The sequence below is a fragment of the Alexandromys fortis genome, unplaced genomic scaffold (assembly GCF_014885135.2).
Source record: "Alexandromys fortis isolate MF-2015 unplaced genomic scaffold, M_Fortis_MF-2015_v1.1 scaffold_46, whole genome shotgun sequence".
NCBI classification, from domain to species: Eukaryota; Metazoa; Chordata; class Mammalia; order Rodentia; family Cricetidae; genus Alexandromys; species Alexandromys fortis.
The window spans coordinates 12,053,323-12,079,045 of record NW_026067919.1 but is presented as its reverse complement, the minus strand read 5'-3'; the positions used below and the strand labels follow the sequence as shown (position 1 = coordinate 12,079,045).

Sequence of the window (25,723 nt, the reverse complement as noted above, 5' to 3'; positions counted from 1 at the left end):
CACTTTAGTTTTCCCAGGCTTCTTAGAAAACTTCCAGCCCTTAAATATTTATTCCCCCAGAGTTACCATATAGAGTGAAGGTCAGCTGTTGGGACAGAGTGTTCTTTCTGGCATACCACTCTAATGATTAACTTAAAGTATCTTGAGGTTGTTTAATGTCAGCTAGGTTGGGAGAAAATCTCACTTTAGCTGTCAGTAGCCCTTCATTTCACCAGAAACACAAAGACACGTTGTTTGGGGCCAATTCTAGCAGGAAAAAAAGGCTGTCGCTTTAGACTCCAGCAGTTATCTGTGCATGTGTGTTCTCTTGCCAGATGTCGACAGTGGGGTCTTTCTCAGGTACTCTTTACCTTAGGTACCCAGAGCCAAATCTCACTTGAACCTAGCTAGTCAGCTTGTTCCAAGGATCCTGTCACTGCCTCCTGAGCACTGGGGTGGGTCATAGGCAGGCTGCCAGACCTGCTGGGGATCCAAACTCAGGTTTTCACACTTGTGCAGCAAGTGATTTACCCAATAAGCCATCTCCTTTCACAATTATGACTTTGGTTCTACTTTCACCCTTTATTTGGAATACGGGCAACATTAGCTTTAGATTTTTAACTGATAAACATGGTGATAAAAGCACTGAAAATAAGTACAGCCTGGATTTGGAGAGTAAGTGGCTTTCCAATTTGGGGGCAGGAGAGAAACAGGTGTAAGATCATCTCCAAAGGAGAAGAGAACACATACTCAGTGAGCCACCAAAGGGTTTGGCTTCCACTCACTAAGGGCACGCAGTGCAGTCCAGTCCAGGCTAACCATCCATGATCTTTGTCACAGCAAATCAGAGTCTCCAATTGTTCAAAGTAATTGTAGTACAAGAGAGAAAGCTACTCCAGACTGACTTATTAGTCTGTCTGATGACTGGAAATGTCCCCCGGATCCTGAGGTGGCAAGGTCTTTAGAGTGATTGTTGGAGCAGGGAGCCTTTCATGTGCTCCCAGTTGTGATACAGCGCATAGAGACTGGTGAGTGTCAGTCCTGCCAGGCTACCGCGTGCCATTCCTCGAAAACCACCTGGGGAGAGGAGGAAAACAACCTTATATATTTCATGTCTTAGCATCAAGGGTTAGAAAAATGTAATAAATAAAAGCGGGATAAAGTGCAGTAAAATATAAAGCTATCATGGAGAAACTCTTCTAAACACTCTACTCCAAGCAGGAGTAAAGTTTTAAGCCATTACTAAATTCAGGATACAACTTCCCAAATCACACAATACATCTTTTGTATTTTAGAATTGATGACTTGTTCATACTTTTCATGATTTGTATCCAAGATCCTCAAGACTGATGATGTGCCTTCCAATCCAACCTGTAACCACGGAATTCAAACCCATCAGTCATTCCATCTCCTCGTTAGAGTTTACGTTGTCACAAGCACCGCCACTGGATCTAAGACTGTAAACAAGGTGAACAGCCTATGTGGAAACTGTATCGTCAGCATTTGGACTCTGGACAGGTCCTTAAATATTTGAGGACTCAAGCAGTAGTGATAAAAATAAGCTTTGAGCCCACACACAGGGACAACCCCCCCTCTTGCACTGATGTGTCAATCTCATTAACCTAAGCACTGACCATAACAGACTAGTTGAGAAAGAATTCAGGATTAGACTTTTTGAGCTATTTGTACTTGTCAACAAAGTTTTCATGTGGGGGGAAAATCATCATAAGCATTTAGTCTGAAATGCAGAAATAAAGCTTCAGTTGTTTGAAAACATCCCTCAAATCTATTAAGAGAAAGTGACTCAGAAGTTTCTTAAAAATAGGAAATGACACAATCATTCAGGATTATATAACTTTTATATAGTAAAGAGAAGAAACTCCATCAGAATGGGGTTTCCCAAAGGCACTTAAAGAGACCAAGGCATGGTGCAGCTCCACAATAACTAGATACCACAAATTTCAGGGAGCTTACAGGTGTCTGTGTGAGTCATGTCTTAAGAAGATAAAGGTGAGGGGGCCCAGGGAGATGGCTCAGTGGGCTTTAAAGGCACCTGACTTGAATTTGGTTTTCAGAGCCCACATGGTGGGAGAAAACTGCTGCAAACTGTTCTTTGACCTCCACATGTGCCTTGGTACCAAAAAATGGAAACAGTAGAGGAGCTTAACAACAGTCAACTATAATTTCAGCGACAATTTGGTTCAGTTAGAACGGCAGAACTAACCCTCTTTCACTGAGCCTACCAGATGGCCTCAGCTGATAGAGGGCTACTCCCCTCCAGAGTCTCTGGTCTGAAGGCTATGATAGCTGACCTACTTAGATTATCAGGCTTCCACTGAAATGCTTGAAATGTCCCCCTTAAAGCTGCTGTCAAATGTGTGGGAGGGATTAAAAAGCAAGACAAAGTTTCACAAAAATCAAAGTAAATGGGGGAAGGGAGGTGGAAAGATGGCTTATTTACCTGGGTTCAATTTCCAGCACCCACATGGTGGCTCACAGCCATCTCAGGCACCAGGCACACACACACGGTTCACATGCACACATGTAGGTACAATACCCATACACAAAAATAGTTAAAACTGTCAAGTAAAGGGAGACATTTCCCATCTCTGCCACCTTGTATTTGGATTGTAACACTGAAGTTGAACGTACAACCATTCAGCGTGGTTTAGAATCTATAAAATTTGGAAAATAACATACTTATCTTGTCAACTTAATCCACTTAGCTTAATAAGGACCAATGTTGTGTCTTTGACTAATAAATTAAGAAAAAGCTGTAGAGCTTGACACTAACTTTTATTAGGACAAAATCATATAATGGAAATACACACATAGAAAAATAAAGGTATCTACAAGAAAAAAGTTATTAGATCTAAATTTGGGTTTAATGAAGGCTCTCTAAGTAGGCAACCAAAATACAAACCTCAAAACCCCACTCAAAATCAAGATAAAGCAAAGATGCTCTTCCCAGTTAGTAGAGAAATGATAAAGGGCAGGTAATGGAAAGTAGCTACTTCATATAACCAAACATTTAATTCTGTACAAGTTGCCTCCCAACACCCCCCAAGGCCTTTTTGATCCAAAAGGTTGTTTATTCACTTAGTGTTGGGGTGTAGCTGCATACATGGCCAGCCACTGGTCTGGAAAAAAACTGCAATAAATCATTTCTGACAATTGACTATGTGCTCTAAGAACACAGTTTCTGAGTGACCTCTGTGCAAGAGATTCCACATTATTTCTCAAATTAAAACAACAATCTTCCCTGGGAATGTTCTTGGTTTATATATTAGGGACTACAAAACTTCAATGGGACCTATAAAGCTTTAAGATCTTTCGATACCAATGCACAATAAGTGTGCCTTAAAAAATAACTGATTCCCCAGAAAACATTCATTTTCTAACAAAAAACAAAAGTTTAGTTCAAACTAATAACATTCATTCTTTAAAGGTAGGGGGAAAAACCTAAGAGGACAGCAAACACAGGCAGCATGCATGAGTCACACACCCAACCCTAGCTTAAGAGCGGTCTTTTATCACACACACCAGACTAGGCTGGCCTCAGACTCAAGAGACCTGCCAGTCTATGGCTCCCAAATGCTGTGGTTCAGGCCATACACCACCACACATAGCTCCCCAAGTTCTAATTTTTAACACTTTAAATTTTGGGTTTTACCAAATGGCTGCTAAAAAAAAAAAAAAAAAAAAAAAAACCCAAAACAAAACAGAATAATAATAACAAACTAAGGGACCCCTACTTTAGACTTTTTTAAAACTGAGAAGCTGTCTAGCTCAGACCAGGAAGTTGGTCAGCAATACACTTGCTAACAACAAAGTAAACAATCCCATGTTCAATGAAGTAAAACAAACATGAAGATTTGTGTTTCGTTTACTTCCCATCTTCTGATCACTTCTTACCTAGTTCTTCTGAAGAGACAGGAAAACATGGGTCAGAACACTTAAGTGCCGTGTTTCTGGGACACAGAACTGGTTAACAGCAGAGCTAATTCATTAAAATGTCAATTTATAACAAAGAATCGTAACTCTCTCTTTAGCAGGCAGATAGTAAAAAATTTTAGGCTCTGAAGGGCAAAGGCCATTCATTATATAGGTACTTTAACAACAATTTAAAAATGTGATTATTTTTTAAAAAGGTAAACTTCATGTGCATTGGTGTGCAACTCCCCTGAAACTGGAGTTGCAGACAATTATAAGCTGCCATGTGGGCGCTGGGAATTGAACCTGGGTCCTATGGAAAAACAGCCAGAGCTCTTAATGGCTCACTGCTGAGCCAGCTCTCCAGCCCTGGTGAAGCAGTTTTAGCTGATTCCTGCTTTAGAGGAACAAAATTAATTTACATGCATTTTTTTGGCTTTTGGAAGTTTCATTTAAAATACTCATTTTAAAAACTGGTAAAGAAGCCTGGGGGTATAGTTCAGCTGACAAAGTGCTTGCCTAGCAGCAGCATCAATAAAGCCATGGGTTCCATATCCAATACCATATACAATTAGTACGGTGTACATGCCTATAATCTCAGCATTCTAGCAGTTGAAGAAAACCAGCAGTTCAATGCCATCCATCCTTGGTTACATAGGAAGTATGGGGTTAGCCTGGTCTACAGATCTTTTCACTTGCCTCCCACCAGAAATTGGTACAGTGACTAAGGATGTTGCTCGGTGGAAAAGTCAATGCTTACCATGTACAAGTACTAGGGACAATCTTCAGCACTGAAAAAGTAAATAAAATTGTGGGGCACGCATATAGTATACAGCTCAATGATAATAAACATTTGCATAGTTTTTAAAATAAGTTTATTTAAAATTGTGTATGTGCACATGCATACCCTCAGTATAGTATCCTAGCCCATGTAGGTACGTACCCTCAGAGGCCAGAGGGTCATCCTGAAACTAGAATTACAGGCAACTGTAAAACACCCAAGGCAGGTGCTAGGAACTGAACCCAGGCTCTCTGCCATAGTGGTCTTAACTGCTGAGCAGTTTCTCTTGCCCCATATTGTGTTACTTATCCACATCTGGATTTTTTTCACCTTGCAAAACAAAGTATTAAAAGAGTAACTCCTCATTTCCTGCCCCTTTACTGTTTTATTTCAATGATTTTGACTATTCTTCGTAGGTAACTTATTAACTAGAGCCACCCAGTATTTGTCCTTCTGTGATTGTCTTATCTTAATTAGTACAGTGTTCTTAATTCATCCACGCTATTGTCCATGTCAGCATTCCCTTGCTTTTCAAAGGCTTAATAATACAGTTCATTGTGTATCCATTCACCCATTAATAGATACTTGGGTTACTTTACTTTTTTCTTTTGAGAATTGTGAATGTTATAAACATGGGTATACGAAACAATACTCAAATACAAATAAGGGTCAGAAAGATACCTCAGTAGGTAGAGGTGTTTGCTTCTGACCCTGACAACTAGAAATCGATTCTCAGGACTCAAATGGTAGAAAGAGAAAAAGCCAATTTCCCGAAGTCATTTTCTGACCTCCGAGTGCTTAGGTATATACACAGAGAAAATAAATACACAAATCAAAGTCCCAAGAGTTAGATAAAAACTGTTTGGGTAAAGAGAAACCATCAAATTCTGCTAGGACACAGAAGAGGAATATTCACTGAGCAATATGTTCTGTAAGATATATCACAATCTTTAATTAAGCAATACATTTACTTATTGGATGCAGGTGTGCATGTGCAATGGTTTGTGTGTCGGTCAAAGGGGAAACTTGTAGGAGCTAGTTTTCTCCTTCACTATGTATGTCCCAGAGATTCAATTTAGGTCACTGGGTTTAGCAGCAAATGCCTTTGCCTACTGAGCCATGTTGTGGTCCTGCCCTATAATCTTTAAAATGGTTAACTATCACATCCAGATTCAATAGATGAATTCACTATTAATGCATTTCTATTTGAACATATTAAATAACAACATTATGTTCTACATTTAGGCCTCTGAAAGGTATCTTTGTTTATATGATTGTTTTATTGTGCACGATACACTACTTTGAGTTCTAGTTGTTCATTCATTTCAAATATCAAGTTGTACTTTACTCCACACGCATAAAGCTTCAAAAGAATTATAGAATTCCATGTCTTCCCAAGATGTGTGCGAATAAGAGCAGCTTTCTATATTCAAAATAGATTGAGGCACATACACAGATACACATACAGAGCTCCCGGGGGGGGGGGGGGGGGGGGGGGGGGGGGGGGGGGGGGGGGGGGTCCCGGGGGGGGGGGGGGCGGGCTGGGAGATACAACTCAGTTGGCAGTGTAGTTAGTTGCCTAGAATATGAAACCTTGAGTTCACTCCCTAGTATCCCATAAGTTGGGTACAGTAGCACATTTCTCTAATCCAAGCTTATAACCCCAGCATCATACCTCCCAAAGGCCTGGGATTTCCAGCGCTGGGATCACATGTACAAACCACCACAGTAGGCTTTAAATAAATAAAAATAGGAGCTCACACAAAACTCAAGACCAGTGTTACTACTCATGACACATAGAGCTCAAAGTGAGTAGGAGGTACTTCCTAGTCCAAAGGGAGGGGGTGTGGAAGCTCCAAGTCACCCACATACAGTGTTCATCTTCTCAAACAAGGTAGAACACCATGCTATTTCCTGTTTGCTGGTAACCTTAAACCTAAAAATGTACCAAATTTGCTTTAAGACAAATACTATGTCAAGTGACAAGAATTGCCAATTGTGAAATTGAGCAACTGCAATTGTGGAACAGTTGATAATATCTGCTGACCAAAAATCTCAACATCAGTTCACATTGAAGTCACTACAACATGAGTTTAATTTCTGATTAAACTCAGGAGGACAGACCGACCACAGGAACAAACTTTGTGTGGCAGAAAACACACAGAACTTCAACTTCTTAGATTCAAGGACTCGACACTCAGTGTAAAAACACTTATAGTGTAGTGTGTAAATTATTATGGAGCTCCTAGAGCAAAAGGAAAAACTCAAGCAAGCATGGTGACACGGGCCTGAAAACCTAGCACCTGGGAAGCAGAGGCTGGAGGATCAGGAGGTCAAGTCTATCTTTGGATACAGAGTGAGCTGGGGACCAGCCTTGGCTACAAGAGATACAGTTTCAAAAAGATTGGGGGGGGGGGGTTCATAATTTTAACCTAGTCTAATGTTTGTGCTAGTTTTTCCCTAAAGGATGGGAGTTAGATTCCATGTAACACAAGAAAGCATTCAATAATGATCACATTCTACCGTGATAACAGCTAATTCGCTATCAACAAGCACACGTCTTAGAGTGAGCTTGTACTTGAGAAATAAGGCCCAAGAAGCCAAAGAAGAGTGAGTCTGCTTTCTTTGCTAATGCCTTCTGTTAGTCTTAGCTTTCCATAACAATGTCAGTTCATAAAGTAGCATTAGTGAAAGGATATTCAAAGTCAGTACCTCAAATTTAGAAGTATCAGGGTCACCATTAGTTAATGGTTCTCTTTACCAATGTCAAAACTAGACGTGAGACCTACAGGATTCAAATGCACACTCCAAAGTACCCCTGAATGACCTCTTCCATTACTGTCGTTTTAAAGTATCAAATTAAAAAGATTTTTTTCCCCCTGAGGAACTGGAAATTGAACCTAGAGTCTCATGAATGACGGGCAAGCATTCTACTACCCATGAGTGATAACCTGATCCTATCTTTACTTTTTGAAATAAAGAAATTGTCCAGGCTGGCCTTGACAATCTCAGTGCCCTGAGATAGACAGTAGTTGAACAGAAATGTCTCAAGCCCAGCTTAAAAGTAGGCAAAATTTCACATAGCATATGTAATATGTAATAGGTAAAAGGCTAATCGCCATAATGTTGAAAATTAATTGAAGGCACACCCAGTAGGAAAGAAGAAAGAGCTTCAGGGAAATTACAATGGTAATAAATAACAGAAGTTGCTCAATCTTACCACCAACTAGGGAAAAACAAAGTGAGACACAAGACACTATTTTTGGCTTACATGTGGGGAGTTCCCATAAGTCTTGAAGCCAGCCTCGTTCACAGAGCTAGACACTGTCTTGAAACTAAACCCAACAATAACAACAAAAACTATCTTTCACCAGTTTACATTCATTTCAAAGCAATGGTAGGGCTGGAGACACAGCTTAATGATTAAGAACACTTGTAGTTCTTCCAGAGGATGGAGTTAGACTCCCACCGTCTACAGCAGGCAGCCACAACCACCTGTAACTCCAGCTTTAGGGGTTTTAACACCTAGAGTGTCTTCCATATGCCCATGCAGGCATTAACATAGTACACATTAACTAAAATAATAAAAATAAAGCTTAAAATGGGTAGATGATACTTCCAACTGATAATGGTACATAAACTCTTCAAAGGTCACTTTGGCAATAGCTATTATCACTTTTAATATACAGATGTTTTTCTTAAGTAATCTGGCATTCAGCAATTTACCCTGCAGGACAGAACTTTCATGTGCTACAGTGTTTAAGGGAGGTCTCAAGAAAGCCACATATAAACAAAAACAGGTGAGAATTTGTAAAAAAAAAAAAAAAAAAAAATGGAAAGAGCATGTGAAGAAAAGGGCACATGAAAAATAAAGACCCTTAAATGAGAAGTAAAAGTCAGATGAAAGAATGGTGTACTCTGGAGTCTTCAAAGTATCAAGAGATCAAATCAGGTAGAAGAGTGAGCCTCAAGGGTCAGTTAACGGCTAGGAATTAACCGGACTTCTAAGTCTTAGCTTCTAAATGGTATTCCCATTTCATCATAAGCTTGAATGTGCCTATTTTAACTTGCAGAATTAAGTGTTCATCTTTCTCCCAAGTAGTTTATAATCTACCAGACATTAATTAGGATTTATAAAAACTTTCACAAGATCTGAACAGGGTTCTACTATACAACTCACTCCGCTAAATAAAAGCAATGTCTAAAGGAAAGTTGCCCAAATGACCAAGAATCACTGGGAGACATAAAATGAGACAAAACATCACTTTTCTAAAAGGACGCAGTACTATGGGAGTCAAAAACAGTTGACATACTTTATTGAGATTTCTCTTGCCTTAAAGAGACTATATACATATAAGGTATGGTGCTGAGCGAGCCAGAGTATGTGCCACTCAAAGTCACACTGTGATGGTTAATTTTTACTGTCAATTTAACTGATTCTAAGGGCATTGCAGAGGATTAACTGAAGAGGAAAATTCTATCCTGAAGGAAAGTGGCACCATCCCATAGGCAGGGAGCTAGACAAAATAAAAGGAGAAAAGGAGAAAGCCAGTTGTTTGCCACTGTTCCTTTGTTCCTGGCAAGCTATAACATGAACTGCTCTGCTGCTACAGGCCTTACCCACTCAGCAACATTCAATCCAAATAAACACCCCCTCCTTCACGTTGTTTTTGTCAGACATTTTGGTCAGCAAAGCAAGTCAACTAATAATACAATTTTTTTTTACCATGTTACAAACTAGATTTTTATTTGCTTTGCTTTTTGACAATGTCTCGAGGCAAGCCTGATCTCAAATTCCCTACACAGCTAAAAATGACCTTGAACTTTTGATTCTCCACCTGGAGTACTTTGATTACACTTGTAAACGACATCTGGTTTTATGCAGCACTGAAAATCTGACCCAGCAAAAGTTCATGTATGCTAGGTAAGTACTCAGACAACTAAGTTACACTTCCAGCAGAATCCAACTGCTTTAATATGTGCCTTTCCCTCACGTCTTCATCAGCTGTGAAGTTTATTTTCTGTCATTTGAGTTGAGGCTAATATCATAAACCTTAAACATCATTAGTAGTATTTAACTATTTTGACTTTACTTATTTATCTAATTGGGTTTTTTTGAGACAAGGTTTCTCTGTGTAGCATTGGAGCCTGTCTTGACCAGGCTGGCCTTGAACTCCGAGAGGTAGAGTATGAGATTGCCAGGAGCTGGGGAGGGACAAATACCGAGCATAGTGTAGCACAGCCTGTAAATCTAGTACTCAGGAGGGTAAGGCAGGATGGTAAGTTCGAGGTCAGTTTACAAGGTGAAACCAACAAAGAAGAAGCCAACGAGGCGCAAGCCTTTAATCCCAGCAGAGAGGCAGAGGCAGGTGGATCTCTGTGAGTTCGAGACCAGCCTGGTCTACAAGAACTAGTTCCAGGACAGGCTCCAAAGCCACAGAGAAGCCCTGTCTCGAAAAACAAAAAAAAAAACAAAAAAAAAAAAAACAACAAAAAAAAAACCCTTAATAACGGTAAGGTTAGTGCACTAGGTTGCATTGTAAACAAACACATACACACATTTATATTACACATAATTTTCTCTGAATATTATAGATAAAAACAAATTTCACTTCTTCATTTAGTACTGCCTACCTGTACATTTATACAACATTCCCGTCATGGTTCCGGCTGCTATTGTGTTGAGGTCATCTTCTGCACCCCGTGTTTTCTCAATGATAACACCAAATGCACTATAGAGCAAGGCTACAGCAGAAACAGATCAGTGGTAAAAGTTAACATGATAATCATAGTAGGTATGCACACCCAAACACATACATCACTGGATCACTGCTTCTAATAGAAAAAAAAAATCTAAAATCAAAATGTCCCCCAAAAACATGTGCATCACTGCACTGATCCAGACAAGAACTTTCCATAATACAGAAGACCACAGTGACAGCTATGAATATGCCAGCAATGGTGGTGCACTTTTAATCCCAGAACTAGGGAGGCGGAAGTACGTGGATCTCTTGTGTTCAAAGACAGCCTGAACTATGAAGCAAAGTTCTAGGATAGCCAGGGTTACACAGAGAAATCATGTCTCAAAAACAAAAACAAACAAAAAAGCCAGGAAGACCTACATTCACTGATACATAAAGTTGGCACATACGTATAGTAGCACACAACTGATCGATTATACAAAAATGTAGAATAAATGCTATTTTTAGAAAATATTACTGTAGAGTCCAAGAAAAATATTTCAAAATTTTACTTACGCTCTACCTCAAGTAGCTGTTATATTTTTTAATTAAAACACGTATGTTTCTATTATAGGAAAACAATATAGCCAATAGTGACACATCTTTAATCCTAGCACTTATGAGGCAGAGGAAGGCCAGCCTGGTCTACATGCCACGTCCTAGTCCACCCAGTAAAATTTTGTCACCTGCTTCTCAAATGAACAAAAACCTCACACACAAGATCAATAAAAGAATTTGAGGTCTGACTTCCACATGCTACAAAACCCTTAAGTTTTACAGTACCTTCATTCAAACCCTTACATGTACTTTACCTACATTTATCAGGCACAATGCTATAACACTTCCTTACCATGTTTAAAAATCATTGCTACATGGGTAGTATACATACTCCTTTAATACCAAAGGAGTATACTTACTAAAGGCAGAGACAGGTAAATCTCTTGTGTCCAGGCCAGCATCAACAACATAGCAAGCTAGCTAAAACTAAAGAGATCCTGGCTCAAAACAAACCTAGTTATACTCGCCTTTCCAACAATCCATCAAACACAGTCTCACCCTTTGCCTGTTGTGCAACTTCTCTCTACTTTTATGAAAGCTGTCTTTTTGTTAAGCATATTCAACTGAAACTGATCATGTAATACCACTGTGACTAGTCATATGACATTACAATTGAAATACAGTAACCAACAGAATGACCATCTATTCCGCTTTGTCTAGGAACGTGGGGTTTTATCGAATGTAGGATTTTCAGTGCTAAAAACGAGAAAGTTGTAATACAGGCATGGACTGCTGAGTTTCCCAAGTACATAAGCAACTACAAAAGAGCAGAGGACCATGACTTGTGTGTGTAAGCAGCTATTTCATGGTTGTAGACATAAGCAGAACATCAAAGCTGCCATCTGTCAGAATAAAAAGTGTGAATTTGGCTTTATGGTGTCAAAATGTACTGCTTCCAAATACCACAGTCAAGGTTAGAATATTAACTTGGTTACAATGTTACAAGGTTACAATGGAGGCCTTTGTGTTTTCAACAATCTTGTTTGCAACAAGTAGGAAGAGCAGGGTAAGGTCAGCTTGTCTGTACACTATAAACCTCAGATGGTAAGGCATATGGCCACAGGTAATTTTAAGTCACCAGGCTCTGACTAAGCAGCACTAAATTACCCCGCCTGTAACTGAGACTGCTTTCCTTATCTACAAAGGCTTACTGCAGCCCTGCCATTCAGGTTCTGGAATCTACAGGCCACTCAACAGGCTATTAGGAAACAAAGCAAAAGGTCTGTGCAGATCTGTCACGTCTCACTGCAGGACTTCGAGCCTTTCTTAGCAGGTACAACCCTATGCCTCGGACATCATTCAGTTTAAAACAGGGTTTTACTTAGCACACTATTTAGACAAGTAAAGCAGCACTTACAAATCTTTTCACAGATGATAGCTACAATAATTACCAGAGTGGATTTAAACGTTACTTGTTTAGCCTAGAACCAAAATTTTGGGTGAGTACACATTCTTTCTTTGCAGTGGTGAAGTGTTTGCCTAACATGCATGCAGCCCTGGATATGCAGTATCCTGAGTGCATACCTGTAATTTCAAAACCTGGAAGGAGGACCAGGAGGATCAGAATTCCAAGTTTATCCTCAACTATATAACAAGCTAGAGACTTGTTATATAGACAAGTTTCAGACTCAGCCACATGATACCTTGTCTCAAAACAAAAGATTCATTGAACAAGATTTATACTTACCCAGGGAACCTAGAGTATTAGCCCAAAGTGCCCCTTGCCTAGTCACCATATTCAAAATCCTACCAAGAACGAGAAAAAAAAAATGTATTTAGGATCATTATTTCTCTAGATCATTATATTCACTATTATGGTATTTATAAATCATAATAGTAACTATTTAAAACACCTAGACCCAAGCCTCACTGTTTTTGTAACTTTAAGGTACATATTAATATTACCTAAGATTTTAATAAAAATGGCTGTTACTTTACATAAATGAGGGTCATAATAAAAAATTTCTAACACTCTGTGCAATGACTAAAGGAAAGTCCTGTAAGTAAAGATATAAAGTTATTCAAGACAGATTAAATACAAAGGCTTTGAATTACAGCCTGACATGCATTTTACAAACTGATCTATGTAAAACTAAACTGTCACTGAAACTGTGACAAGGGTTTGATTTTCTCTTGGGAAAGAGAATATATTTTCAGAATATCAAGTAGAATCAAGGGAAAGGACAGGAGTGTATACAATGTAAAGCCAACTTGAAGAGAGGGAACGGCTTAATTCCCAGAATACATGGAGAAAGTATTGTCTGCTCCCGCACTAGAACTAAGCAGTCAAAATGAATGCTTAGCACACTCTCAAGGAAGCATAGTTGCGCCTTACACCAGAGTCACAGCCCACCAGAACAGCAATGCAGCAACCAGGTGAAGACCACACATTACTCTCCCAGCAGTGTAACACCATCACAGGAATGTGTCTGCAATGGCTGACTACTACTGGAACTGACAGACTATAAACCACAAACAGTAAGAATTCAAAGATCCATAGAACACAATAAAAATGTGTTCGCTTTCAAAATGTTATTTAGAATGGCTAAGGAGAAATGTATTTTCTAATTAGTTATATATTTATTAATACATTATAAGTTTAGTACATAATCTATAACAAGCTTAAAAACTATTAATTTTCATTACTACACTGGTACATTTCCATTTAGTGAGTCTTTACCTAGTTCTCACTTCTATCATCTCTCCACAACTCTGCAAGGCAGAAAGTAGAGAAGTTTACTCAAAATCACAAAATCCTAAGTCATTAAACTAGAATTCTGAAGCTATACACACACAATGTTCTTGGTTGTAAATTTTACCTTTTTTCTACTATTAAATGCTGTTTTCCAATATGGGAAGACAAGAAAGATCATATTGCTATTGTTTTCAAAATTGAAGTACAGTATCTTTTTCTAAGAAATTTCTTACTTCTAAATTCATATATAACGTTGGTTGGGGATTTGTTTCAAAACAATACAAGAGAAGAACTGGGTATGACTGGCCATGGCTGACGGTTGTTGTAGAAGAGTTAGGGTTCACAGGTATCACAATATTTTAGCTTGTTAATGCAGGGATTTAAGCAGTGACAGGAACAGGAAAAATGCTGGTGCCTTTAAGGTCTCCTAGGTCTAACTCCAGCATGCCTGCTGCCATCTTCTGGCAGAGCATTACACTTGCAAGTCGGAGCTCAGTAATGGGCAGGCGAAGCTGGCTCAATGGATGTAACAGGGACAGTTCCTGAGAAGAGACACCTTAGGGCTTACCTCTGGCCTTCACATGCACCCACCCCCATCCACATGGACACATGGACAGACAGACAGACACACACACGACCTTGAAGATATAGACATTTTATTTAAGAGTTTCAGAATTGAAGCATGTCAACAAGGAGCTAATAAAGCTAGGTATGGCTTTAATTTCATCAAGTATTCTACTGCTACACGGCCCCGCTCCCCCCCCCCCCCAATCAAACGTCCCAATTAGCAACTCAACAATTTAAAAAGCATGCCATACAAGTTTGGAGAACAGAACACATGTGAGCCAAGAAATCAGGTTGGGGTAGTCCAGCTGAATTAAGACATCATCTCAAAATTCACTCTTCTGAAAAGCACAGAGAAATCTGGTTTCTTATATTTTAGAAAGATAAAACCAAACCAACTATAAAAAGTGGGAAGTTAATTCTCTAGGCATTTTATTTTTTTAAAGATTTATTTATTATGTATACAGAATTCTGCCTGCATGTATGCCTGCACACCAGAAGAGGGCACCAGATTTCATCACAGATGTGAGCCACCATGTGGTTGGTGGGAATTGAATTCAGGACCTCTGGAAGAATAGCCAGTGCTCTTAACCTCTGAGCTATCTCTCTAGCCCTCTCTAAGCATTTTATTAACACAGGGTGGTACCACTAGACAACAAAGCAGAAGCTAATATGCAAACATCAATTCATCAAAAGATTTCATAGACTTACTGTACATTTCTTGGTTTGGACCAGGCCATGCTCTGGGTTTCCTTCAATCCTAGCCGAAGACCGTTCATGGCCCCAAATGCAGCCCCTGAATCATAACAATTCAGCCCAAAGGAAAAAAAAAGGCTTTATGTTTCTGGTTTATTTTTTATATAATAAAAAATGTGATACATTTTAAGTTGAAAACAATATTCTAGTTATTTTTCACATTAAGGACCATTAACTACTTGGATATAAGGACATTAAAAAAAATATATATACTACCCACCTGTCATGCAACATCCTCCAATGGTAAAGAAAGCTAGCTCAAATCTGCCTCGGGTTTTGTTAGCACCAGTTGGCAAAATGAACTCATCAGTATCCTAAAGGGTAAAAAGGAAAATCAAGATGAGTGCTCCCTGAAGACAGCACTTGGACAGCTATTGTATTCTAATAAAGCTTGCCCGAGGATCAGAAAAGTAAAACAGCCACACTGGCCAGCACAGACCAGGTAGTGGTGACACACACTTTTAATTAGCTTGCCATAGAAACCAGGTGGCAGTGGTGCACAACCTTAATCCCAGAAGTAGAGAAAAATATAAGATGGGAGGAGAGATCTCAGTCTCATTCTGAGATTCCTGGAGGCAGGATCTCCATTTTTGGACTGAGGTTGAGATTAAGAGGCCATAACTGGTCTTCTCAGGTTTTCTCCATGTTGCAATCTAGGTACTGTCCAGTTTCATTCTTTTTTTAATTTCATTTTTTTTTTAGTTTTATAATTTATCTTCTTTCTATTTCCACAACTTATTTTTATTAACTATTTGGGAATTTCAAACAACGTACCTTAATCTCCCTTGCTTTCCATTCCTTCCAGGTCTACCCTCTAACTTTTGTGCTGCCCCCCCACCCCCCCAAAAAGAAGAAAGGAAAGGAAGAAAACAAGCATCAAGTCCAGTTGTGTTGCCCATATACTCACTGGAGCTTTCAAACTCTCAGCAGCCAGTGCCTTAAAGAAAACTGAGTCCTTCCCCACCCCGACCCACACCAAAAGCCATCAACTGTGAAGACCTACACTTCATTGTTGTGGAACAATCTTTGTACACTGTAAATATGTATTACTCTCATTGGTTAATAAAGAGCTGACTGGTCTACAGCTGGATAGGAAAGCCATACTAGGAGGACACTGGGAAGAAGAAGGGAGGAGTCGGAGGAGTCTCAAGTCAAATGCAGAGGAAGCAGGATGTATAGAAAATGAGGTAACAAGCTATGGGCCATTTGATAGAACTTAGGTAAGAAATATGGGTTAAGTTGTAAGTTAGCAGCAGGCCTAAACTGTTAGCAAAGCATTTATAATTAATAAAAGTCTCTGTGTGGTTATTTGGGAAGTCACTGGTGGTCCTGATGAAAAACTCCACTTACACTTCATCTTCTTTATCACAACATTTTTCAACATAATGTTTTTATTGGTTATTTGCGAATTTTACATATTCTGGTAGGTGTATGGGCATCACAAATTGGACTTGTTTTTTTTTTTTCCTTCTTTTTTGGAGGAGGAGGTTGTGGGAGTTGGGGGTTGACCTGGGAAGACTGGAAAGTGAATGTGATCAGGGTCTAGCGGCACTCTTATTTTTCAAAATAAAGATTTATTCCTTTTTTTCAAAATATTCACATTAAAAAAAAAAGAGGCCATAACTGGATGTTTTGTTTTTCTGGTCTTTAGGCTAAACCCCAACATCTGTCACTGAGTTTTTATGAATAATGCTTCAAGCTGTAACTTTCTTCCTACTTTTCTCTTTCAGATTTAGGCAGTCTCATTATATAGCCTAGGCTGGCCTGAAACTTACAATTATTCCCACCACAGCTTTCCAAATGCTTGAATTACAGGGTCTTCAACATTTCAAAGTAGTTTTAAAATAAGTAAACAATTAAATTAATGCAAACTCAGCTATCATATTCAAACAAAACAAAAACTGTCTGCACTAATAGCCAGCCAATAAATCATAAGTGATGATATGGCTATTCTTGGTTGTCAACTGACTACACCTGGAATTAACTAAAACCCAAGCTGATGGGTATACCTGGGAGGGATTTCTTTTTCTTAATTAAATCATTTGAAGTGGGAAGACCCACTTTTAATCTGGGTCACACCTTCTGGTGGCAGCCTATGTTAAGGACATGCATTTTTTGATATATATGAAGTGGCATCTCATTTGTGATTACATTTAATTGGACATTTGTATGGTTTCATGAAAACATCTATTCCAACCCAATGCAATTTTATAACTCATTTCTTTTATCTTAAATGTAAGAATTTTAAGTCCTCTATTCAGTGCTTTACAAATATTTTCTCCCAGTTTCCAGGCTACCCTGTCATTTTTCCTTTCTTCTGTTTTTCCATTTTTTTCTTTTTAGTTATCTACAAGTAGTCCTCACTGACTTGGAACACTTTACACTAAATGAAAAGGAACTATTTTCCTAATTCTACTTTTGGAGTGTTCATTGCTACTGTGTAGAATCAGGGCTAATTTATGTCTATAGCTCTCACATTCTACAACTATGCTAAATTCATTTATTATTTTTAATAGATTTGCTTGTTTTTCTTTAAATTACTGTAGTTAAGAATCTTGCATTATTTGCAAACAGTTTTGATTCTAGATAACATTTCTTTCCTTTTGGGCTTTTCCAGATAGGGCATCTCTGTGTAGTCCGGGATGTCCTAGAATGCACTCTATGGACCAAGTTTGTCTTGAACTCAAGAGACCCACCTGCCTCTTACTTCCCCATGCTGAGACTAAAGGTATACACCACCACTTCGTGCCTACCCCCCCCTTTTTGAAAAGACAAGGTCTTATTATATAGGTAGCTTCAACCAGCTCTGTCTGACTCCCAAGTACTGGAATTAAAGGTACACACAGCAAGGCTGGCCAGAATCCACTTCTTTTGTTGTGCTGGCTAGACAATTCTGAGGGTAAGTAAAGACAGTGAAACATGCCTGTATTGTTCCTGATCCTCAGGAGTAAAGAGAATGGACATGCCGGTATTGTTCCTGATCCTCTGGAGTAAAGAGAGTGGACATGCCTGTATTGTCCCTGATCTTCTGACCTTGAAGAATTTATCCATTCTTTCTTTTTTTTTTTAAATATACTAAGTATGACATTACATTAGATATTCTGTAAGTGCTATTTAACAGGAAACACTATAGAAAATTTATTTTTAGATGTTAAATCAACTTCAGTTCCCTGAAAGATCCAAACACTGGTCTTTCAACTTTAGGTAATTAGTTCAGGACCTTGGTACTTCAAATTAAACTTTAGAAACAAAGATTACACTGGGCGGTGACAGCGGTGGTGCACACCTTTAGTCCCAGAATTCAGGAGGCAGATGAGATCTTTGAGTTCAAGGGCGGTTTCTATTGTAGAATAATCTTTTCATACACTGTGAAGATGTGTCTTTCTGGTTGGTTTATAAAGAGCTGAACAGCCAACAGCTAGGCAGGATTTTCAGGCACAGAGGATGCTGGGAAGAAGGGTAGAATCACGAAGAGATGCAGAAAAAGCATAACATGTAGGAGATGAAGTAGCAAGCCATGAGCCACATGGCAACACATAAAGTAATAGAAATGGGTTTATTTAAGTTATAAGAACATGCTAGAAACAAGCCTAAGCTATTGGCCAAGCTTCCATAACTAATAATAATCTCTGTGTGGTTTTTTGGAAGCTGGCTGGTGAGAGAGAAAGACTCTCTACAAGCTTCCTCTACAGAATGATTTTCAGGACAACTAGGGTTACACAGAGAATCCTTGTCTCAAAAGAACAAAAAAGGAAAAAAAAAAAAAAAACCAAAAAACCAAAGATTACTTTCACTGTGATTCTTTTCACTACACAAAACAGACACCTTAGGAGAAGCACCAATGGTTTCAGGAAGAAGCACAAGACAAACCCGAGTCTGTGGCGAGGAGGAGTGCATGGAGACTGGAAGACCAGCCCTCCAGGAGTACCTCCCGCCTGTCAGCACTAAGCGCGACCTTGGTGGTAGAGTAGGGCACCAAATCAAACCAGTAAAACCTCTATCTTACCTGAACAAGATAGCGTGGATCCACATTTAAATACGGAGACAGGGGGTTCATACCAGTTACTAGAGAAAAAACAAAATGTCATATCACACAAAATTCCTTAAACTATTTCCTATAGGATTGATTCAGCTGATTGTTACATTTCTTGAAATTCAATAAAAGTGAAATTGTCTTGAGGAACTTATTCCCTGCACTGATGCCCTACACTTCCCTAAGGCATTGGCACTGACAGGTCAGATCATCATACTCCCAGAAAATTAGCTTAGGTTGTTATGTTTTGGTTTATTTTTATTTATTTATTTAAAAAAAAAACATGTACTCATTTCCTTACGAGTTTGTGTGTCTGTGTGTGCTGGAGTGCACATGGTCCATCTGGAGCCCCTTCCTTCTACCCATCTGCTTCTAGGGATCCAACTCACGTCACCAGGCTCAGCAGAAAGTGCCCATACCCACTTGCTCTCCCAGATCATGCATAAAAGTAGTTTCTTTAACTAGCAAGACGATCAAGCAAATTGCAAAAGAGTTATCAGTCTCTTGGGGAAACAGCGGTAGGGCTGGCGTTTTTGAGTGTGGGTAAGTCCATCAAGTCAGCGCCTTCAGATCACACTCCTGACAATTCTGCTCGTAGTCACCACAGGGAGAAAGCTTATGGAAAATACAAACTTTCAGAGGGTTAAACTTTAACTCTACCAACTTTGGGGGAAAAAAGGTAGCAAGAAAAATTAATTTTCACAGATTTAAAATCTAGTATTTGAGTCCTTCTGTATCTCAGTTGATTGCTCACAAATGTAAGCACTCACCACGACTGCCCACCAAGTCGAAGTCCTGTTACTCCAGTCTTTCCATTGTTACACTAGCATCCTAGTGCAAGCATCACATCTCACTCATACCAACGATTCTTAACTTACTTTCTCCTACCCTCTCAACTCACTCTGTGGATGCTAGGAAATCAGCCCTAATGGCTTTCATCCACACTTTGGATCAAATACAATCTCCTTACCCCTGCTTCTAAGCGCTTCTCTTTACTGCTGTTTCCTGCCTCTCTGCTTTTACAATCTTTTATCACTTTACTCCCTTGGAAAGCTAAAGACACATGGACCCAACATGAGTTCAAGTAACCCATCAAGTTTGTCCCATCTCTCAAACATTTGTTGCTAAATTCAGGTCGCAGCTCAAATGTCAACTCCCAAGTTGTTTTCTTGATCTGTTCTCAAATAGCCTCCTCCCACCATCATCTCAGGGTCCTGTTTCCTTCATGACATCTATCACTAACGGCCATCTTTTTATGTTACCTGGCTCACCTCAGCAGTATTTATACACACACACACACACACACACACACACACACACACACAGACAAGCAGCAATTACCTTGTCACATTAAGCAGTGCCCTCTACTCTACACAGAGAAAACCCACGACACACACCAATTGCGTTCTGGACTCAATGTAGACATTAGACATTAAAGACAAAGGGCTTTCTTTATGTTCTTAAGTATAAAGGATTTTGAGAAATACTACAAGGATTAGCAACAAGAAACACCCACTTTAAGAAAAGGCTACTTACAACTCCCTGTTATCTTCAGGCCCAAGTTTTATATATCCCAATTTTTGAAATTACCAAACCTTAAGAGCTTTAAATACGTACTAATGGGAATGATATCCATGCCTCTGTAGCTTTGCATTTGCTTACTTCCCTTCCAAAATTTGGTTGGCTTCTTTCTTGTTTATAAATCTCTTAAAGTTTAGCTCATTTCCCAGCTCCTCCTGGTTCCCTGGATTGTCTCAAAAAGAGGGTTTTCGCCTAACGTTATTTAGATTTTAGAAATATTTTTAGGGACCATGTGAAAAAAATAACTATGGGCTTGTTATGTGAAATATGTTTATTTCCAGAACTAGGAACACAGGAAAGCGTGCGACGAGAGAAAAGAAGGGACAAGGGTGCTAAAGGAAGACATTTTGTGTGTCCTCCCGACTCTAGGACAATAAACGAGCTTCCGGTGATTCGTGCCACTCACCCCCAACCCCTAAATTCGCTCAGTCTTGAAACCCCATCCCTGGCGGTGAATGCGAGCAGGAGAAGCGACAAGGACCGGGGCAAATTTCTAGTTGTCCCAGGACGCTGTCAGAGAGGGTAGCAAAGGCAGGCCCGATACTCACGCGGAACGCCGGCCAAATCAGCGTGCGAGTAACCCGCTCCTCCCGCTCCGAAGAAGCCGGCCAACCCGCCGGTGGTTTTGTTGCCACTTCCCCCGCCACCCTCCATGACGTCGCAACAAACTGCGGTGGGCTTCCTACCTCCACCTCAGGCCGGGGTTGTGAGCTCGGCCGTGGTCCCCACAGCAACAGCGGGAAGACCCGCGTTGCTACTGCCACCTTCACACGCTGACCTTCCGGGCGCCGGCTCCCGGGAAGCACCACGTTTCCGCTTTGCGGCCGTGTACGACCCGGAAGTCCGGCGCGCGGGAGGGACGACTGCTTTCCGGTGGTGGGAAAGTGAGCCAGAGCCCTAACCCGAGTGGAAGCGGTGCGTCCGGGGCAGGTGGGCTCCCTGCGATCGAGCGGAGGCGAGCGGCTGCGCAGGGAAGGGCTGGCTCGGAGGCCCGAGGTGCAGCAACCGCAGGAGCGGGCCGCCGCAGAGTGGGAATGGTGCGGGTGGCGCCGAGAAGGAGGCGCAGTCCGTCCCCGTCAGGGTTAGTGAATGAGGCTCTCCGCCCGGGCCGGCCCGGGGACAGTGCGCTGCGGGTCCCAGCATGAGTGCGGGCCCCGGCTGTGAGCCCTGCACCAAGCGGCCCCGCTGGGACGCCGCTGGAACCTCCGCGTCGGCTGCCTCGGACTCCCGGAGCTTCCCCGGCAGGCAGAGGCGCGTTCTCGACCCCGAGGACGCCCCCGTACAGTTCAGGGTCCCACCGTCTTCGCCAGCCTGCGTCCCGGGGCGGGCGAGACCGCACAGAGGCAACGCCACTTCATTTGGTACGTGGGGAAAATAAAACAATCTTTGTCCTTGTTTCATGTCAGTCTGAGGGCCATGGGACGCCTGTCTCTCTTATCTAATCACCACTCTGATGCCCCCTTATTCAATCACTAGAAGCCACTCGTAGGGGAGAGGAGCTACTACAGTTTCTAGCGACATTTGTGGTGTGGAAAACTTGGGGCCAGTTGCTAACCGGGTGGACCGCACCTGTATGTTTTCCTCAGCTTGGACAGAGAGTGTCTAGTTGTGTGCATGAAGCAGAAGGGCGCTTCAGTCTCCAGAACACATAACGAAAGCTGTTGCAATTTACACGGTCAAGTGCAAGTGCCATCTCCCAGAGTGCAGAGCAGTTAGTCTTAGCTTGCTGGCATTGTACTTGTCTCTGGCTCACGATGTTGATCATGAACTTGGTCTCTGCCTTCCTACTCGAAATCTATGAGGCCAGATCAACAATGGCGCAAGTCCAATATGTGTAACAAAGAGTCATGGGTTTACTTGTTCGTGAGGGCGCGATTGTTTTGGTAGGAGTTAAGTGTGGTAACCTAGTTAGGAGATCAAAGAGAGTAGTCCGGGCGATTTGGTACTTACTATGAGTACTAGACACCTTGATGAAGAATAATAAAGCAGTATTTCAGAAGTGCAGCTGATGCATAGAATAAATGGTGAACGTGAGAGATGAGCCGTGGAGATACAGGAAAAAAGTGATCCTACTACTCTAAAGTATAGACACTACTGTGGACTTTACTAAGGACTTTAAAGTTTATGTTTTCAGGGTAGTTAGAGGCCCTAAACAGTGTGTGTCTGTGTGTGGGGGGACTCTAGATTAAACTTGTTTCTTGAACCCGCGATATAGTTGGTAGGTGTATAGAAAATGGAAAAGAAAAATTGCTTGAAACCCCACGACTTAAGGAGTTGGTCTAGATGATTTGCACTTAGACTATGACACAGGCAGTAGAGCAGTTCTTGGCATAAAAATAACAGGAGCTCCAAGTATGGTATAGAGCATGCAAAAAAAAAAAAAAATAGAGAAAGTAAGACAACCAAGGGCAGAGCCTTTGAGCACACCAGCATTTTAGGGGAGGCTTAAGCGCAGTGCGTAGAAGGAGAAAAAGCCTAGCTTGTGTTCTTTAACCCAGAGCCAAAAACATTGCAGAAAGACCCACAGTGTATGGGGCTGAGCAGTCATCAGGGAAAATAGTGTACATTGTCTGTCTTGGGACCTCTAGGGAGCAGACTTGAATCAACCTTTTTGGATTTTTTTGCTTTTTATTTTAATTAATTAATTTATTTATTTGGATTTTCGAGACAGGGTTTCTCTGTAGCTTTTGGTTCCTGTCCTGGAACTAGCTCTTGTAGACCAGGCTGGCCTCGAACTCACAGAAATCCACCTGCCTCTGCCTCCCTGAGTGCTGGGATTAAAGGCGTGGGTACAAGTAGAGAAGGAAGTGTAACAGTGTAAGTAGAAGGGACAGCATACCTAAATACTGTTGGAACTGGAACACGGGGTGCAGAAGACTTAGATGAGCTTTACTGTGGATAAACTGAAGTGCCATTTTAAGGAATTTAAACTTTATTCTGTAGTTAATAGGCCTCCTGGAAGCTTTTAAACAAGAGAATACATTTGGTTAATGTTTTAGAAAGATGGGTTAAGCAGTAGCTTTTTGACTTTTTAAACTTCAGGCTGCTGTGTGAATATTTTTCTGGAACACAGTAGTATCTGTAATGAATAAAAAAAAAGTAGGTGTGGTGGAAGAGAAAGTTTCTTATAGCATGAGGGACTGCATTGTCAGAGGCAGGGACATGACCAGAGGGAGCTGGGTCCTGTGGGGGAGGTGGAGGGGAGAGAGGGGAAACCAGGGACAGCAGACAGGAGGCCAGAGGTCCAAAAGTGTTGCCACCTTGGGTGGGTCACTAGTCTAGGGGTTGTAACCCACCCTGCAGCTAGTTATTCCAGGGTCTTGGAGAGGCCCTACCTGGAAGGGAATGAGCTAGGACAGAAGAATGAGGCCAAGCAGATTTGTCAAAGCCCCGTTTATTAGGATCATGGTTGCTGCTTATATAGGCCCTGAATGAGGACTTTGGGGGGCAGGGAAACTGGATTCTTGCCGCGTGTTCCAGGTCACGTGGTTCAGGTTCATCACGTAGGCCAAGAGGTTACATTCGGACAGGTAGGCCAAGAAGTCACGAGTTGCCACACCTGGTTCCCTGGATAGCTGGAATGTGAGGCGTGTTCTGCTAACAGATAACAGTTAATTGGGTGTGGGGCGGTCTGTCAATAAAACATAATTATGGGTGTGAGGTTCCCTGCAGACTCCCCAGGGTGATGGTTCCTGTAATGATTTTTAGGGGGCAAATGGCTCGTGGGGTAACCAAAAAGCCTGGATTATATAGGAAGAGCCTCTGGGAGATGGGCAGCCCAGTGCCTGGGCTGCAGAGTTTAGAATATAGGACAGGGTATGCCAGCCATACCTTGTAACAGGTAGGGACTGAGGGATGCTGGGAGAACCTGGCTGCCATGTCCAGTTTTGATATGTTAGATGGGAACCTCATCCTTTTGTCTTGAGTTTTTAAAGTTGGCATATATGCCATGTTTATGATTGAAATGTTTCATGAAATAGCATCCTTACATGTGTAATGCCTTCTTCCATCTTCCTTCTTTCCTTCCATTTTTTCTTTTCTTTTTTCCAGGACGTGGATTTTCTGTGTAGCCCTGTCTGTCCTGGAACTTACTGGATAGACCAGGCTGGCCTTGAACTCACAGAGATCCCGCTGCTTCTGTCTCCTAAGTACAGGGATTAAAGGTGCCCAACTCAATACATTCTTATATTGTCTATTTTTTTAAAAAAAAAAAATGCTTGCCACTTTTAGTTTGTAAAATGTTGGGTTAAAGAACGTCCAGACTGTAAACAGAGACCAGTTTTAGAAAATACATAACAGGCCGGGAGGTGGTGGCGCACCCCTTTAATCCCAGCACTCGGGAGGCAGGCAGATCTCTGTGAGTTCAAGGCCAGCCTGATCTACAAGAGCTAGTTCCAGGGCAGGCTTCAAAAAGCTACAAGAGAAACCCTGTTTCAAAAAACCGAAGGAAAAAGAAAATACAGAACAGTTGCCCAATAAGTGAAGTACTTACTGATATGAGAGGGGATGATGGACTATAAATCTAGGACGTAGAGAACTTGCTCTAAAGGAGTGGGAACTGAAGATGAGCTGTAGATAATGACTCTGACTTCTGTGACTACATAGTACGTGGTCCTGCTGACTTTATCTGCATGCTTACTGGGAGACATTGGGGCTACCAACCTTTTCTCAATTGATTGGACTTTAAATTTTCTTCCAAAGAGAAATCAAGTTAATATTCCCATGGATGGTGTTTTCTGTATACCTGTCACAGAGCATCAGTGAACAGAATGTTCAGAGTCTAAATTTTAATCTTTCAACCATTGTTACTAGTTTTAGAATTTTTTTAAAGATTTATATATTAATTATGTATACAGGGTTCTTCCTGCACACATCCCTGCAGGCCAGAAGAGGGCACCAGACCCCATTACAGATGGTTGTGAGCCACCATGTGGTTGCTGGGAATTGAACTCAGAACCTCTGGAAGAACAGTCAATGCTCTTAACCTCTACAGCCGAAGTTTTAGAATTTTTTTCTGTCGGTTGGTATTTAAGTTTTTTTTACATATAGCTATCCTAGAAGTGGGTAGAGAAATGCTTATTCAGTACCTTTTTATCTTCTCA

General features: G+C 40.9%; 2 protein-coding genes and 1 non-coding gene across 4 annotated transcripts in view; 1 reads left to right on the top strand and 2 right to left on the bottom strand.

Annotated features, from left to right (window-relative positions):
- Window positions 1-541: 541 nt before the first annotated feature.
- On the bottom strand, window positions 542-21,408 carry LOC126500593 (mitochondrial import inner membrane translocase subunit Tim23). Its single transcript, XM_050140602.1, has 7 exons — window positions 21,170-21,408; window positions 19,014-19,072; window positions 15,228-15,321; window positions 14,963-15,047; window positions 12,680-12,738; window positions 10,328-10,438; window positions 542-1,056 (listed from the first exon to the last, which is right to left on the bottom strand). The coding sequence occupies exons 1-7, from the start codon at window positions 21,273-21,275 to the stop codon at window positions 941-943; spliced, it is 630 nt and encodes a 209-aa protein (XP_049996559.1). The 5' UTR covers window positions 21,276-21,408; the 3' UTR covers window positions 542-940.
- Window positions 13,249-13,445, bottom strand: LOC126500673 (small nucleolar RNA SNORA74). Its single transcript, XR_007591398.1, has one exon. It is a non-coding gene; the product is annotated as a small nucleolar RNA SNORA74 (small nucleolar RNA).
- Window positions 21,409-21,503: 95 nt separating the features above from the next.
- Parg (poly(ADP-ribose) glycohydrolase) overlaps window positions 21,504-25,723 on the top strand; it is a 104,657-nt gene continuing 100,437 nt past the window's right edge. The window contains exon 1 of one of the 2 annotated variants that reach the window (XM_050140591.1): window positions 21,504-21,982. In XM_050140591.1, the coding sequence (XP_049996548.1) occupies window positions 21,763-21,982 (220 nt within the window). In that variant the 5' untranslated portion in view covers window positions 21,504-21,762. The remainder of the gene's footprint in view (window positions 21,983-25,723) is intronic. The other variant, XM_050140593.1, reaches the window with a different exon arrangement.